This window comes from Carassius auratus, unplaced genomic scaffold, assembly GCF_003368295.1.
Source record: "Carassius auratus strain Wakin unplaced genomic scaffold, ASM336829v1 scaf_tig00048135, whole genome shotgun sequence".
Lineage (NCBI taxonomy): Eukaryota > Metazoa > Chordata > Actinopteri > Cypriniformes > Cyprinidae > Carassius > Carassius auratus.
Window position 1 is genome coordinate 29907 of NW_020527065.1, and position 13839 is coordinate 43745.

Genomic DNA, 13839 nt, shown 5'->3' on the forward strand with positions numbered 1-13839 from the left:
GGCTCTCTCCCCTCTCAGGCAGAAGGGAATCCGCATTCTCAATTACCTCGACGACTGGCTAGTTCTAGCTCAGTCAGAGGAGGAGGCATTGGGTTACAGAACTGTGCTCCTCAGCCATCTGGAATGCCTGGGCCCAGGTTGAATTTTGCCAAGAGCTTGCTGTCCCCCAGCCAACGGATATTTTTTCTGGGAACAGTGTTAGACTCAGTGACGATGAGGGCAACAATGGTGAAGGAGCGCGCTGCGGCTCTACAGCGACTTGCGGCCTCTTTCAAAATAGGTGCTTCTAGACCCCTAAAGACATTCCAGAAGTTGCTGGGTCTTATGGCAGCAGCATCGCCGGTGCTGGAGCTCGGGCTGCTACGTATGCGCCCCCCTCCAATATTGGCTGAAACCGCGAGTTCCACCTCATGCGTGGTGTCACGGACGCCTGAATATCAAGGTGAGTCAGGACTGTATTTCGGCCCTGACCCCTTGGAGGAACATGCAATGGATGGAACGGGGTGCTCCACTTGGTATGGTTTGCAGAAGGAAAGTGATATCCACAGACGCGTCCAACAAGGGTTGGGGCGCGCTGTGCGAAGGGAAACCCGCTTTCGGCCAATGGTCGAAAGAGGAGAGCAGGCTTCACATCAACTGCCTCGAGATGATTGCAGTTCAACGAGCCTGCCAGAGCTTCCTGTCAGACCTTAAGAGCCACCATGTGCTGGTCAGATCAGACAGCATGACAGTGGTCTCTTACATAAATCACCAAGGTGGTCTGTCATTGACGCGTCTCTTCAGACTAACGTCGCGACTGCTGGAATGGACCCAAAGCAACTTGGGGTCCCTGAGAGCAGTGCATCTTCCGGGCAAACTGAACAAGGGCACGGATATGCTGTCAAGAAGCGGAGTCTCCTCAGAAGAATGGAGACTCCACCCGCAGACAGTTCAGAAGATATGGGAGGTCTTTGGCAGAGCGGAAATAGACCTCTTTGCCTCAAAAGACAACTCTTATTGCCCAACATATTTTTCCAAGATCGAGTACGCGTTGTCCCAGAACTGGCCCAACCGTCTTCCCCAAGTAATCAGGCGGGTCAGGGACCAGAGATGCAGGGTTCTGCTCGTAGCCCCACTCTGGGAAAATCAGCACTGGATAGTCGACCTGTCACAGATGCTGACTGTGGCCCTATGGCCCGTTCCCCTGAGACTGGACCTCCTTTCTCAGGTGGACGGGACGATTTGGCATCCACACCCAGAGAGGTGGCCTCTGCACCTTTGGTCGCTCGACGGGAGCCCGCGGGACTCCCTGAGCGTGTGCTAGACACAATTTCACAGGCTAGAGCTCTAGGCTAGGGCTCTAAAAGCCCAAGACTCAAACTCTACTCGTATGCACTCGGTCCCTTTGGTACTGAGGCGATACGAACACGGGATGATCAGACTAGGCCAGACGTAACCTCATTTAGCTTATTCTGCTCCTAGTTGCTATTGTAATTGTAATAATCGAGCCCAATCACTTGAAAGGAAGAGCTTGCTTCAGTCTAGACCCAATAGAGTATCAACACAGAAACCCTATTTTGTCACTCATTACAGCAAGGAGGCTGTCCAGATTAAACACATTATAAAGAAAAACTGGAACATTATTGAATGTGACCCGACTTTACGGGAAATATTCACGGAACCCCCTGGAATCAGTTTTAGGAGGGCCCCCACACTTAAGGACAAGCTAGTAAGAAGTTACCTCCCTGCTCCTAAACGTGAAACTTGGCTTCGTCAACCCAAGGGTAACTTTCCTTGTGGTAATTGTAATTATTGTGAGAATATTGCTAAAACTGACCAATTTATGGATGTTTTTAGCAATAAGACTTACACTATTAATAGTTTTATAAATTGCAATTCTACCCATGTTGTTTATCGTTTAGAGTGTACTTGTGGCTGTTTTTATATAGGCCTTACTAAAAGGAGACTAAGAGACAGGGTAGCTGAACATAGATATGCCATTCGGACTGGAAATATGAACTATCCAATGGCCAAACATTATATAGACGCAAAACATGGGAGTGATTCGACCCTAAGAGTAGTGGGCATTGAGGCTGTTCGCCTGGATGCCAGGGGTGGGGATATCATCAAACGCCTTAAACAAAGGGAGACATATTGGATCTATTCCTTGAGGGCCACCAGTCATCCAGGTCTTAATGAAGACTTTGACCCCTCACCTTTTTTGTAAAGGTTGTGTCTCAATAGGGACAGTGTATTGTTGTCCGTGAATGTTGACTGTTCTTTTAATGTACTGTAATGCCCATAATAATATTTTTTTCCTGTTGTTTTAGAACTATCTTGACAATGAATTCAGAAGTAAGATGGGTAACTAGCATCTACACATTTATTGACTTTAGGGATATAATTGTGTGGAGTACACAAGATGTTTGTATTGGTGTTACTCTTTTTTTCCACTTGGAGATCTCTTATCTTGTATTTGTATGGTTTGACCTTTGGTATTAGCCATTATCTGAACTATTGCCTCTAGTGGCCAAAAATTGTGTTGCAAGTGCCAGAGTGGCACACCTGAAACCAATGCAACTATAAGTATTGCGTGATTCTGTCTGTTTGTTACCAACACCCTGATGAAGGCCAATGGGCCGATACGCGTTGGTGTTTTAATGCTTTAGCCCAACTATTAAAGGCTTTTTAACTTTTGCATCCTATTGAGTGCCTGGACTTGGATTTTTTTTTTCCAAAATCTTTTTCGCTATTGTAATATCTTGGTTTCGCAGATCAAGTATGATTGCGTTGGTCGTCCTCCCTTCTTAGCATGGAGTGATTGAACTGGGTTCCCATATGCTTCTTCGACGCAGTATGAGTGAAGTATTGAAAGGGAACGTACTCGGTTACTAACGTAACCTCGGTTCCCTGAAATACGGGAACGAGTACTGCGTTCCTTGCCATGCTAAAAAGGCAGCACAACTCAGTCGTCGCTTCAGTCGAAGTAACCTGAATTCCTGTGGTGAAGCGGCCAATATATAGCCAGATTCTCCTCCCTTTTCGGCGGGCTTTGGCGGGCTTCGCTGCCATAGGTTCGTGCAGCACCGCTGCCAAGCCATTGGTTTGTTTTAATAACACTGCACGATCCAATGGCTGTGCAGTTTCACTGCGTGATTGAATAAGGCATCAGTTCAGGAGAAAAAAAGGAGTTTTTCCCATATGCGTCTTTGACGCAGTACTCGTTCCCGTATTTCAGGGAACCGAGGTTACGTTAGTAACCGAGTACATTTTACACATAAGTTTCATGCAATTATTCTGGCAGGACCAATTTATTTGGGGACATATTTCACCATCTACTGGCATGATCACTTAGAATTTATCTAATACACCACTACCCTCGTTTTGCCGCAGGACAGCAAGTGCGAGTAAAATTCTGTTGTCTTTCTAGGACTGTTACATGAAAAGCATGCAAGTAAATTTCTTTAGAACTGCTTGGAAGTGAATAGCACATAACTGCAATTAATGTTATTGCCATAATCATGTCTATTGGTATGTTTTACAGACTAAATGATATTCATAGTTTTCAGAAGCCTCTGTTACCACAGTCTATACTACAACGTGAAACCAGTGTTCCAAATGTATCCATTTTTGGAGGCTGTTTAAAAAGGCAACCAATTGCTAAGCTGGCAACACAGTAGGCTATGCATTCATTTTTTAGTTTCCCCATCAAATGTTACTAACCTGTCTACTCTTCCCACAGCCAAGAAGGGGGAAGTCGTGGCCCAGTGGTTAGAGAGTTTGATCCCTAACCCTAGGGTTGTGGGTTCGAATCTCGGGCTGGCAATACCATGACTGAGGTGTCCTTGAGCAAGGCACCGAACCCCCAACTGCTCCCCAGGTGCCGCAACTGCTCCCCGGGTGCCGCAGCATAAATGGTTGCCCACTGCTCTGGGTGTGCATTCACGGTGTGTGTGTGTGTTCACTGCTGTGTGTGTGTGCACTTTGGGCTGCTTCCGCAGGATCCTTTTCTGTATCTCCTCACTGCTGCAGCAGTGTCTGCGCCCACATGAGCCTTTTCTGTATCTCCTCACTGCTGCAGCAGTGTCTGCTCCCACAGGAGCCTTTTTTGTTTCTTCCCCCTATATATTAATAAAAATAAAAATAAAAATCCTTGAATATGCACATCAAAGGTTGCAATTTTTCAGATTTTCATTACGTTAAGCCATTTCACTGTAAATAAGCTGTTCAGTTTTCCCAAATAGGCGACGTGAATTTCAACAAGGGTTCATGATCCGCTTCGATGCCTCACATTCTCAGTTGCATTAGCCATTGGAGCGGCTACTTGGATAATTCCGGGGTCAGAACTCTCAAAACGCCGTTTTGAAACATAATCGCCTGAACAAAATAAAAATAAAATAAAATAATATTTATATTATTTAATGTATAAAATAATGGGGGGGGGGGGGGGTTGGGGGTGTCTGTGGTCTTGAGTGAGGGGATGGGGCACTTATGATATCAGACTTCGTAGCCTAATAAAAGATAATGAATTTCAAACCTTAACTAAACACATTTTTATTCAAAGATCAACCGTCTGTCATTACTCTTTAGTCTGCCACAAGAAACAGCAACATTAAAATCATGAACTCAAATGTCATTGTAAAAAAGAAAAACAAAAAAACAATGACTGTTGTAACAGTGCGTAAATCAGACCTTTCTGTAACGCTAACGTTAATAAGCTGAAACGAAAATAACGAAATAATTGTGTAGCGGAGTATTTTTTGTACACAGTGCCGGGAACTGTCAATCACTCCTGTATGCGTGCATCACTGTCCTCCTCGCAGCTACAGCAACTTGCGCTCTCTTCATCAAGCTTTAAAATAAAAATGGTACAAAAAGATCATATTGTCTCTGTGCATAGGCTATAGATTAATTAGATAAATGAATATCTAAATTTGTGCCTAGCCGCCTACGGTATTTTTTAGAACTTAGAAAAAAGATGCTGAGTCAATGAGCAGCCGGCGGGGGCTGGCTGCAGGACGACTCAACCTCCGCAGACAGTTTTTAATGTTTATCAGACAATAAATACTCAAGATTTTGCTTTAGTATAAATTTCGGGACAATTAGGGCCAGATGCGGGAGTCGGGACAACAGTTTAGATTTCGGGACTGTCCCGAATTTTTCGGGACGTCTGGTCACCCTACCTGAAAGAGCTGCATTACTTCATTAGCTTGAGTCTGACCTGCGGTGATATCAATCAGACTTGGTGAGGTGTCAGTCAGCGAAACATCTGATTCTGATCTTGTTCTTTCAGTATTCGGAGTCTGAAGCCAAGAGAACATATTAAGTGTTGTTAACTGTATTTGATTTTTAACCGAACCGAGTGTACACTCATAACGAGTTTCACACGCCTTCTACGGCCACGTTGAGTTGTTGACACTTAACAGTGGGAAAAGCGACACATGCGCTATTCACTTGTATAACTTAAAGGGGGGGTGAAATGCTATTTCATGCATACTGAGTTTTTTACACTGTTAAAGAGTTGGATTCAAATGCTAAACATGGACAAAGTTTCAAAAATTAAGTTGTACGTTTGAAGGAGTATTTCTGTTCCAAAAATACTCCTTCCGGTTTGTCACAAGTTTCGGAAAGTTTTTTTCGAGTATGGCTCTGTGTGATGTTAGATGGAGCGGGAATTTCCTTATATTGGTCCTAGGTCACGTCTGCCGGAAGAGTGCACGCTCCCGTATAGCAGAGCACTGAGAGCACAGACATTCACTGATCAGAGCGAGAGCGTCGCAAAATGTCACAAAAGAAGTGTATTTGTAGTTGCCAGGGCAAGACAACAAAAAAGGGCCACGATCGTGTGTTGGAACCGCAGGCGGTGAGTAAAACTGCTTCAAATATCTCTGCCTTGTTAGTGCGTCCCCTCCCATGCCGAGACCCGGGTTCGAGGCCCGCTCGGAGCTAGTCGTTGCTGCTGCTGCTCTCGTTCAGTTTCAGCCTCGGGATCTGATTCTGGATCATAAATATACGCTGATCTGACTGTTAGCCATGGTTTGTTTTGGTTCGTTTTGTCCTCACGGTGTCACAGCTTCCAAATGCTCTCAACAAAAGCCTACTGGCGCTCGTGATTCTTTAGCTCCGACAACACGTCACGCCTCCAGCCACTCGTGTTTTTCCGGGAAAAATCGGTACAGACTATCTTTCTCTTATGAATATAATAAAACTAAAGACTTTTTGGAGTTATGAAGGATGCAGTACTACTCTATAGGTACTCAAGATTAACAGGATATTGAGTGAAAACGAGAATTTCACCCCCCCTTTAAGGGTGAATGGGTAATGTAGTTTCTGCTCTCGGTGGGATGAATTAGGAAGCTTGCATTGTGAGGGGCTAAAAGATTAAAACCTCTATTAAAATAGATGTCCAAATGAGCATACCGGTACGATAAAAGCACGTTCTGGGCGCACAGAGAGGTGGCGGTACTAGCAAGAGCTATATTTGGAAGTGGTGTATATTTGGAAGTACCGGTGCGTACCGGCCTACTTAAAGCACTGTATATATATATACGCAGTAATATCTATTTGTTTCTCTGTCTGTCCAGCGAGCACTAGTCTCTCAGTGGATACAGTAAATATCTATTTTTCCTCTACCTGGCCAGCGAGTCTCAGTCTCACCAGCGGGCACTGTAAATACCTATTTGTTTCCTCTTTCTGTCCAGCGAGCACTAGTCTCTCAGCGGACGCAGTATGCATCCATCTCTTTCTGTTCTTAGTCCAGCAAGCCCAGTCTTCCTGCGGACGCAGGAATATAATTCATTTCCACTATCTGTCCAGCCCCAGCCTCCCAGCGCATCTAGTCAATACATCATTAAACCTCGCAGGCAGACGGTAGAGCCTGTCTTCCCGACATCGTAACCGCTTCTTCCTCATCTATTAACCAACATGACCTGCCTGCTCCTCCGCTTGTGCCAGAGGCAACGCAAGATCTCCTGGTCAATGACCACGCTTCTAAAAACGTCAGCCCGCCAAATCTCTGCGTTTTGGGGGGTTCGTAGTCCGGAGGCTTTCCTTTTGCTCTCTTGTTTTGTGGGGAGTACTCTGGGTTCGGGCCACATCCAGAGCTCGGAGCCCTCCACCCGGACAGCACGCCAAATACGCATAAACTTACTGTATTAATATACGTAGATGTGAACTCGTGAAATTATAAATATGTCATAAGATAATTTAGATTTTAAAAACTGTTAAGCAAATGATAAAAATTGCAGCACATAATGTTTCCAGATTTTTAATTATAAGTTCATTATTTAAATCTTTCATTTGATACCAGAGTAAATTCATTTATTATAACTGACAGGTGTGATGATCAGTGGGCTTGAGTTTTTACCTCCATCATTAAGGCATGGGCTAAAATATGGATAGAGTTTTTCAGTGAAAGATTGAGCAGTGAAGAGTAGATATGAGAGGTGGACTTCACATCATAAAAGGAGACCAGGCCCTCCTCATAATCCACAAACACACCGACCCACTGCGGCTTCACTCTCAGAGACAGAGAGATGAGAGGACTAGCACAGGCTTTATATTCATCTCCATTCCTCAGCCACACAGTCCAGTATCCATCACTGGGACTCAGTGTGATCTCTCCCTTCCTGTTAATGGATTCTCTGGCCACTCCTAAATCCCAATCAGTCTTTCCCTTCACCTGCACCTCAAAATAAAATCTCCCAGATGAGAATCCCTCCTTTCCCAGGACACCTGGACATGTATCAAATCTCTCTGGTTTGTCTGGGAGTTTCTGTGTAATGTATCCATCTGTCACTTGTTTTCCATCATCAGACAGAATGAGATCAGGATGAGCTGTATCAGGATCCAGAGTCACATCCACTGAGAAAACAGAGAATACAGATATTCTGTGATGCTGATGTTTTTAGTTAACCCAGTGTTGAATCAGATTGTAGTGCAGTAATGAAGCAGTGAGTGTATGAATGTAAACTAGTGTAGTGCAGACAGCACACTGTACCTGCATACTGCTGCATCCACTTCAGCTCTGTAGAGACTAATGACAAGAAAACAATCAGATCTGAAGCTTATATTTAAAGAACAGAGTACACTATCATGTTTCTATCTGATCAGTGTGTATTGATGTACCAGTTAGTGTGAGTTTCTCATCTATAGTGTCCTTCAGTTGAGTCAGATCTCTCCTCAGAGTCTCCAGACTCTCATGAGTCTTCATACTGATCTCAGGCCAGTTCCTGGTGTTTCTAGAGCTGCACAGGGATGAGTGAATCTACAGCAGGAGAGAGGAGAAATCCTTCAGCATGTCATATCCTGCATTATGATTGATCAGAGAGATCATGTTGACTGACCTGTAGGAGGTGGAGGTGATCTTCAGTGTGTGAGAGCTGCTCCAGCTCAGTGTTTCTCATCTTTAGCTCAGTGATCTCCTGCTCCAGCTCTTCAATCAGCTCTTGCTCCTGTTTCTCTGCTGCTTTCTGCTGCTCCTCCATCATCTCCAGCAGTTCAGTCTGATGTCTCTCAATGGAGCGGATGAGATCAGTGAAGAGCTCCACACGGACTGCTTTCTCCTTCTCTGTGTTTCTCTGCTCAACCAGGACAGGCAACAAATTATTTGCAGTGTTTGCTAACAGAAAAATATGTAACTATTGCTCATACATTTTTGTTCACATACATAGGCTACATGTGTTTTCAGAATCCCTCAAATGAAGTATTAAACTTCACTCTGCACCCTGGACGAGAGCAGAACAAGCCCTGGACATTTTAGTTCTTGTTTTATTGGCTGTTGCTGGATATTTTAGTCTGATAGTCATCTGTCATTCGTTTGATTTTTTTATTTATTTTGTTATTGTTATATCTTGTTAAGTTTGTTGCAATAGTAAATATTTACATTTATTTTATTCTATTATTTTAATCTCACTTTTCTGACTTCTGCTGAGTGTTTGATGTCTTGAATCTTCTTGATTCTGTTCTGGATCATCAGCTGCACGTCTTTCTGTGTCTTCATCAGTTCAGTCTATAGAGAGAACAACACAGACACATTTATCATAACACAGATTAAACTCACAATATGAAATAAAATCTGATTCCTCATGATATCAGTCCTTTAAAAGAATAATAACGTCTACCTTCTTCTCTTGACTCTCCTCTTCTATAGGAACAGTGTTGTGGTTCTTGTGGTCTTTCACAGAGCAGAATGAACACACACATGTCTGATCATCTCTACAGAACAGATCCAGAGGTCTCTCGTGTTTCTGACATATATAGTCCTCCAGATTACTCACAGGATCCATCAGTTTGTGTTTCTTCAAACGTGTCACTCTCAAATGAGGCTCCAGGTGAGTTTCACAGTAAGAGCTCTGACACACCAGACACGACTTCAGCGCTTTCAGCTTTCTTTCCTCACAGAAGTCACACAGAACTTCAGTTGTTTCCTCAGGACTTTTCTTCTTATAGTGGTCTACGAGCTCTCGGAGTGTGGTATTAATCTTGAGATCAGGTCTTTGCTTGAATGTTTCGTTACAGTATGGACAGCTATAGGTCTGGCTGTTGTCCCAGCACTTATTCAGACAGATCTTGCAGAAGTTGTGTCCACATGGAGTCGAGACTGGATCAGTGAACACATCCAGACATACAGAGCACTGAATATCCTTAGACAGTGGACTCATGGAGGATGACATTACTGGAAAGAGACATTATTTAGGATTAGTGTGAACTCCTTCAATACTGTTTATGAAGAATCCCATGATGCACCTCATGAAGCTGGTTGAATGTAAAGAGTGTTTAGAGACAAAGAGTGCTGAAGAAACTCAAATATAAAGAGATCATGTACAGTCAGCTGGATATTATTGTAAAATGAACCCAGACAAGCTGATCAGAACCTAAATGTGAAGCTCATTACATAACCACTTACCTAAATAAATAAATAAATGTATGTACAAGAATCATTCTTGTTAAGATTAAATTATTTTATCTACTTTACATTCCTGAACTGTACATATTCAATATTATAAAAGAAAAGTCAAAGTGTCTTTCTGGGTTATTGACTTACATGGAGGATTATGTTCAATACTCCATCTCCTGGTTTTTCTTGCTGTTAGTGAAGATTCTGCCATTGTTCTTTCCCTCTTAAAGCCTTTTAAAGAAAAATGATAGTTTAACTGGTTAAAATGTGAGAACTGATAGTGATGGAAACACAATCATTCGTTTGAAACAAAGTGAGAGACTCGTAAACTTACTGAGCAATCTGAACTATGACCTGCTGTTTAAAGAAAGTACAAAGTACAAGCTTTATATTTTCCAAAAAACATATATATATATCTATATAAATATAAATCTCCTTATCCAAAATTAGATAAATCTTTCCACAAACTATAGTATATGATCATAAGTTATTGTGTAATGTAAAAGTGCTGCAAAAGTCAGCTGCAGTGAAGCAGGTTTGTGTTCAGTTTGTCTGCAGGTCATTTACTTCCTGTTTTATCTGTTTGTCTTTATGTCGAGTGACAAAATGACAGAAACCCCAAACTTTGTTCAATCTAATGACATCTGAAATCAATTCTGTGCAGTAAACGACTAAAGTATCTGAGTATTTGTCACACTTAAACCTGCTTCTGTTCAACTCATTCCAGTCTAACATAAACCCTACTAAACCAGACCACAGTCATTAGAAACCTGTTCAGGACAATCTCTCTTATATTTCTATCACTTACCTGTGAGTATCAGATGTGTTCACAAGGGTCTCTGAACGACTCAATATTCAGTTGTTTAAAGAGTTCGATGGTTTCTGGCATCCATGCTGCTGATCAAGTTAGTTTCACTTTCTCTGAGTCTGTCACTGAACTACAGTGATGTCAGAGCTGCTCAGGGTATATTCTATGGAAAGCCAAATGGGTCAGAATTCGCATGCTTTTCACCACCGTATCAATACTTAAACGGCGTTTAAATAAGCACTGTTAGGCGATAAGTTATGCCAGATGAGGTGAAATTTGTGAATTTTTCTTTAACTTTGTGTCTGGATAACGTACGTGTGGATAAACGTCTGGATAAGCGTAGGTATGAATAAGTACATTAATAATCATTTGGATTGAAAGAATAAAATAAGTAATGTAGGAAATGCTTCAGAGTCTGGGGGGAAAATATGTCAATAACTTGCTGAAGTGCACGAAAATCAACTAAGTATTGGACCCGGAAATAACATCTCTCTCTCTCTCTCTCTCTTTCTCTATAGCCTACTATATATAAATAAATACAGTTTAATAAAAGTATGCAATTAGCAGACGCTTTTATCCAAAGCGACTTACAGTGCATTCAGTGCCTTGCTCAAGGGCACCTAAGTCGTGGTATTGAAGGTGGAAAGGGACTGTACATGCACTCCCCCCACACACAATTCCGTTTGGCCCGAGACTAGAACCCACAACCCTTCGATTGGGAGTCCAACACTCTAACCATTAGGCCACGACTTCCCCTAGTATGTTTCTAGCATGATTAGCATGTTGTTAACATGTTGGTAGCATTTTGCTAACATGATTAGCATGCTGCTAGCATGTCGCTAGCATTTAACAAGCATGATTAGCATGTTGCTAACATTTTTCTAGCATGATTAGCATGTTTTTGGCATGTCGGTAGCATTTTGATAACATGATTAGCATGTTGCTAGCATGTCGCTAGCATTTTGCTAGCATGATTAGCAAGTTACTAGCATGTTATTAACATGTTTCTATGATAATCTAGTTAAAACCAGTTGATTCAGTAAAGAAAACCAGCTAAGACCAGCTAAAGCCAGCTTGACAGTGGCCAAAACCCCTTTAAACCATGTTAGAAGTATGTTTCTAGTCTGATTAGCAAGTTACTAGCATGTTATTAACATGTTTCTATGATAATCTAGTTAAAACCAGTTGATTCAGTAAAGAAAACCACCTAAAACCAGCTAAGACCAGCTAAAGCCAGCTTGACAGTGGCCAAAACCACTTTAAAACATGTTAGAAGTATGTTTCTAGTCTGATTAGCAAGTTACTAGCATGTTATTAACATGTTTCTATGATAATCTAGTTAAAACCAGTTGATTCAGTAAAGAAAACCACCTAAAACCAGCTAAGACCAGCTAAGGCCTGCGTGACAGTGGCCAAAACCACTTTAAACCTTGTTATAAGTATGTTTCTAGTCTAATTAGCAAGTAACTAGCATGTTGTTTTCATTGTTCTATACTAAACCACCTAAGACCAGCTAAGGCCAGCGTGACAGTGGCCGAAACCACTTTAAAACCATGTTTTAGGCATGTTTCTAGTCTGATTAGTGAGTAACTAGCATGTTGTTAGCATGTTTCTATGCTAATCTGGCCAAAACCAGCTAAAAACAGTGGATTCAGTAAAAACCAACTAAAACCCAGCTAAGACCAGCGTGAGAGGGGTCAAAACCACTTAAAAACCAGTTTGGTAGACTAGCCAAAACAACTGATCAGCTTAGGCTGGTTTTAGCTGTATTCTCAGTAGAGAGTTTTTAAGGTTTGCTATGGTAGTAGACAGCTTAAATACATTATAAGTCTTATTTTTCAAAAGTTTGTACCCACTCAATGAAAGTCTATGGGATTTAAGGTGGTTTTGGTAGTTTGGTTTACGAAAACCATAAGCCGGATCAGTTAGAAAAGATATAGCAACCCGAGTCAGACCAGTCTGAAGGTCTGACCCGAGTTTGGTGGTTCTAGCTTGAAAGCTCTAGGAGGAGATAGTGTTTAAAATTTGGCTCAGAATAATAATAATAACTAGAATTAAAAGTTAGTGAACTAACTTTGATGTTGGCTTGGCCATCTTGGCCATGGGGCAAAAGAGCCACAGTACTTGTGTGCCCAACATTCTTGAGTTGCCCCGCTGCAAAAAATAAAAAATAATAATACCATAAAAAATACACCTGCAACAGTCTTTTTCCATGGTCCCTTGCTGTTTTCTTTTTTAATAAAAAGCCTAGGCTATGATAACATCTACGACAGGGTTGTCTAGCTGAATGCGAAATAAGTCATGCAAAAACCATAATCTCCTAAATACCATTCAATTTAATCTTATTTTAATAGTACTGACAACATATTTTAAGTTATCACACTACTGAAAAATTAAAGAAGGGACACTATATATAGTATACTTCGGTGAGTCAAGAGCTAAACAAAAAGTCCTGTTTCATTACAAAATACTGTAACTTTTATAAACGTTATACTATCACCACAAAATTTTAATTAATATTTATTAAAAAATAAATATTTCATAAATTTGAAACATAAATATATTATTTCTATACGCTATACAAAACAGAAAAGAAAAAAAGACTAAATAATAAGGCTGAATAAGCTGATCTATAACATGTTAAATGGTGGTTGCCTGTCTATGAATGGTACACCCCAACCACTAAGCACACAGAAGTGGTTTGACCCAAGTCCTCAACAGCCAATGACACTGACATGTTCAAACTGATTTTTAAGGCATACTTCACGTGTATTTCACGTGTATTTAACGTGTATTTAAAACGTGAAATACAATTTAAATACACGCTGATTTTTCACGAGTAAACAACACGTATTTAACGCTTTAAATACGTGTTGTCTACGCGTGAAATACACGTATTTAACGTGTTGTTGACGCGTTAAAATTCACGTGTATTTGACCCTCTTGGCCTTCCATACACATTAGATAAAATGAAGGGAGACGTGAAAAAAGGACATCGCGTACTTTATCACAGAATATTTGTTCGGCAGCACTTATTTAGTTTAAAAGTAGACATGTCAAGCTTTCTATAGATATATCTCTCATGTCTCTTCGTTGAGTATTCAGTTCAGGTACAGTTCATTTTATTGACGTGTTTGTAAATGAAGATCAGCGC

General features: G+C 41.5%; 1 protein-coding gene across 2 annotated transcripts; it reads right to left on the bottom strand.

Moving 5' to 3' along the window:
• Window positions 1–7230: 7230 nt before the first annotated feature.
• Window positions 7231–10793, bottom strand: LOC113089005 (E3 ubiquitin-protein ligase TRIM39-like). 2 transcript variants are annotated; one of them, XM_026255907.1, is made up of 8 exons: window positions 10686–10793; window positions 10025–10108; window positions 9102–9655; window positions 8894–8989; window positions 8325–8558; window positions 8107–8245; window positions 7979–8005; window positions 7231–7842 (listed from the first exon to the last, which is right to left on the bottom strand). In XM_026255907.1, exons 2-8 carry the CDS (start codon window positions 10086–10088, stop codon window positions 7325–7327), a joined length of 1632 nt encoding a protein of 543 aa, XP_026111692.1. In that variant the 5' UTR covers window positions 10089–10108; window positions 10686–10793; the 3' UTR covers window positions 7231–7324. The 2 variants fall into 2 exon arrangements, with proteins under 2 accessions (XP_026111692.1, XP_026111691.1); XM_026255906.1 differs by having other exon boundaries at window positions 7979–8014.
• Between the last annotated feature and the right edge of the window lie 3046 nt (window positions 10794–13839).

What these genes read in the sequence shown, in the direction of transcription:
- LOC113089005 (XM_026255906.1), bottom strand. Translation starts at nt 10,088, where the DNA reads ATGGCAGAATCTTCACTAACAGCAAGAAAAACCAGGAGATGGAGTATT. An exon ending in TATTGAACATAATCCTCCAT is followed by an intron (nt 9,656 to 10,024) that starts GTAAGTCAATAA and finishes GTCTCTTTCCAG; the next exon opens with TAATGTCATCCTCCATGAGT. An exon ending in AGGAGAGTCAAGAGAAGAAG is followed by an intron (nt 8,990 to 9,101) that starts GTAGACGTTATT and finishes TTCTCTCTATAG; the next exon opens with ACTGAACTGATGAAGACACA.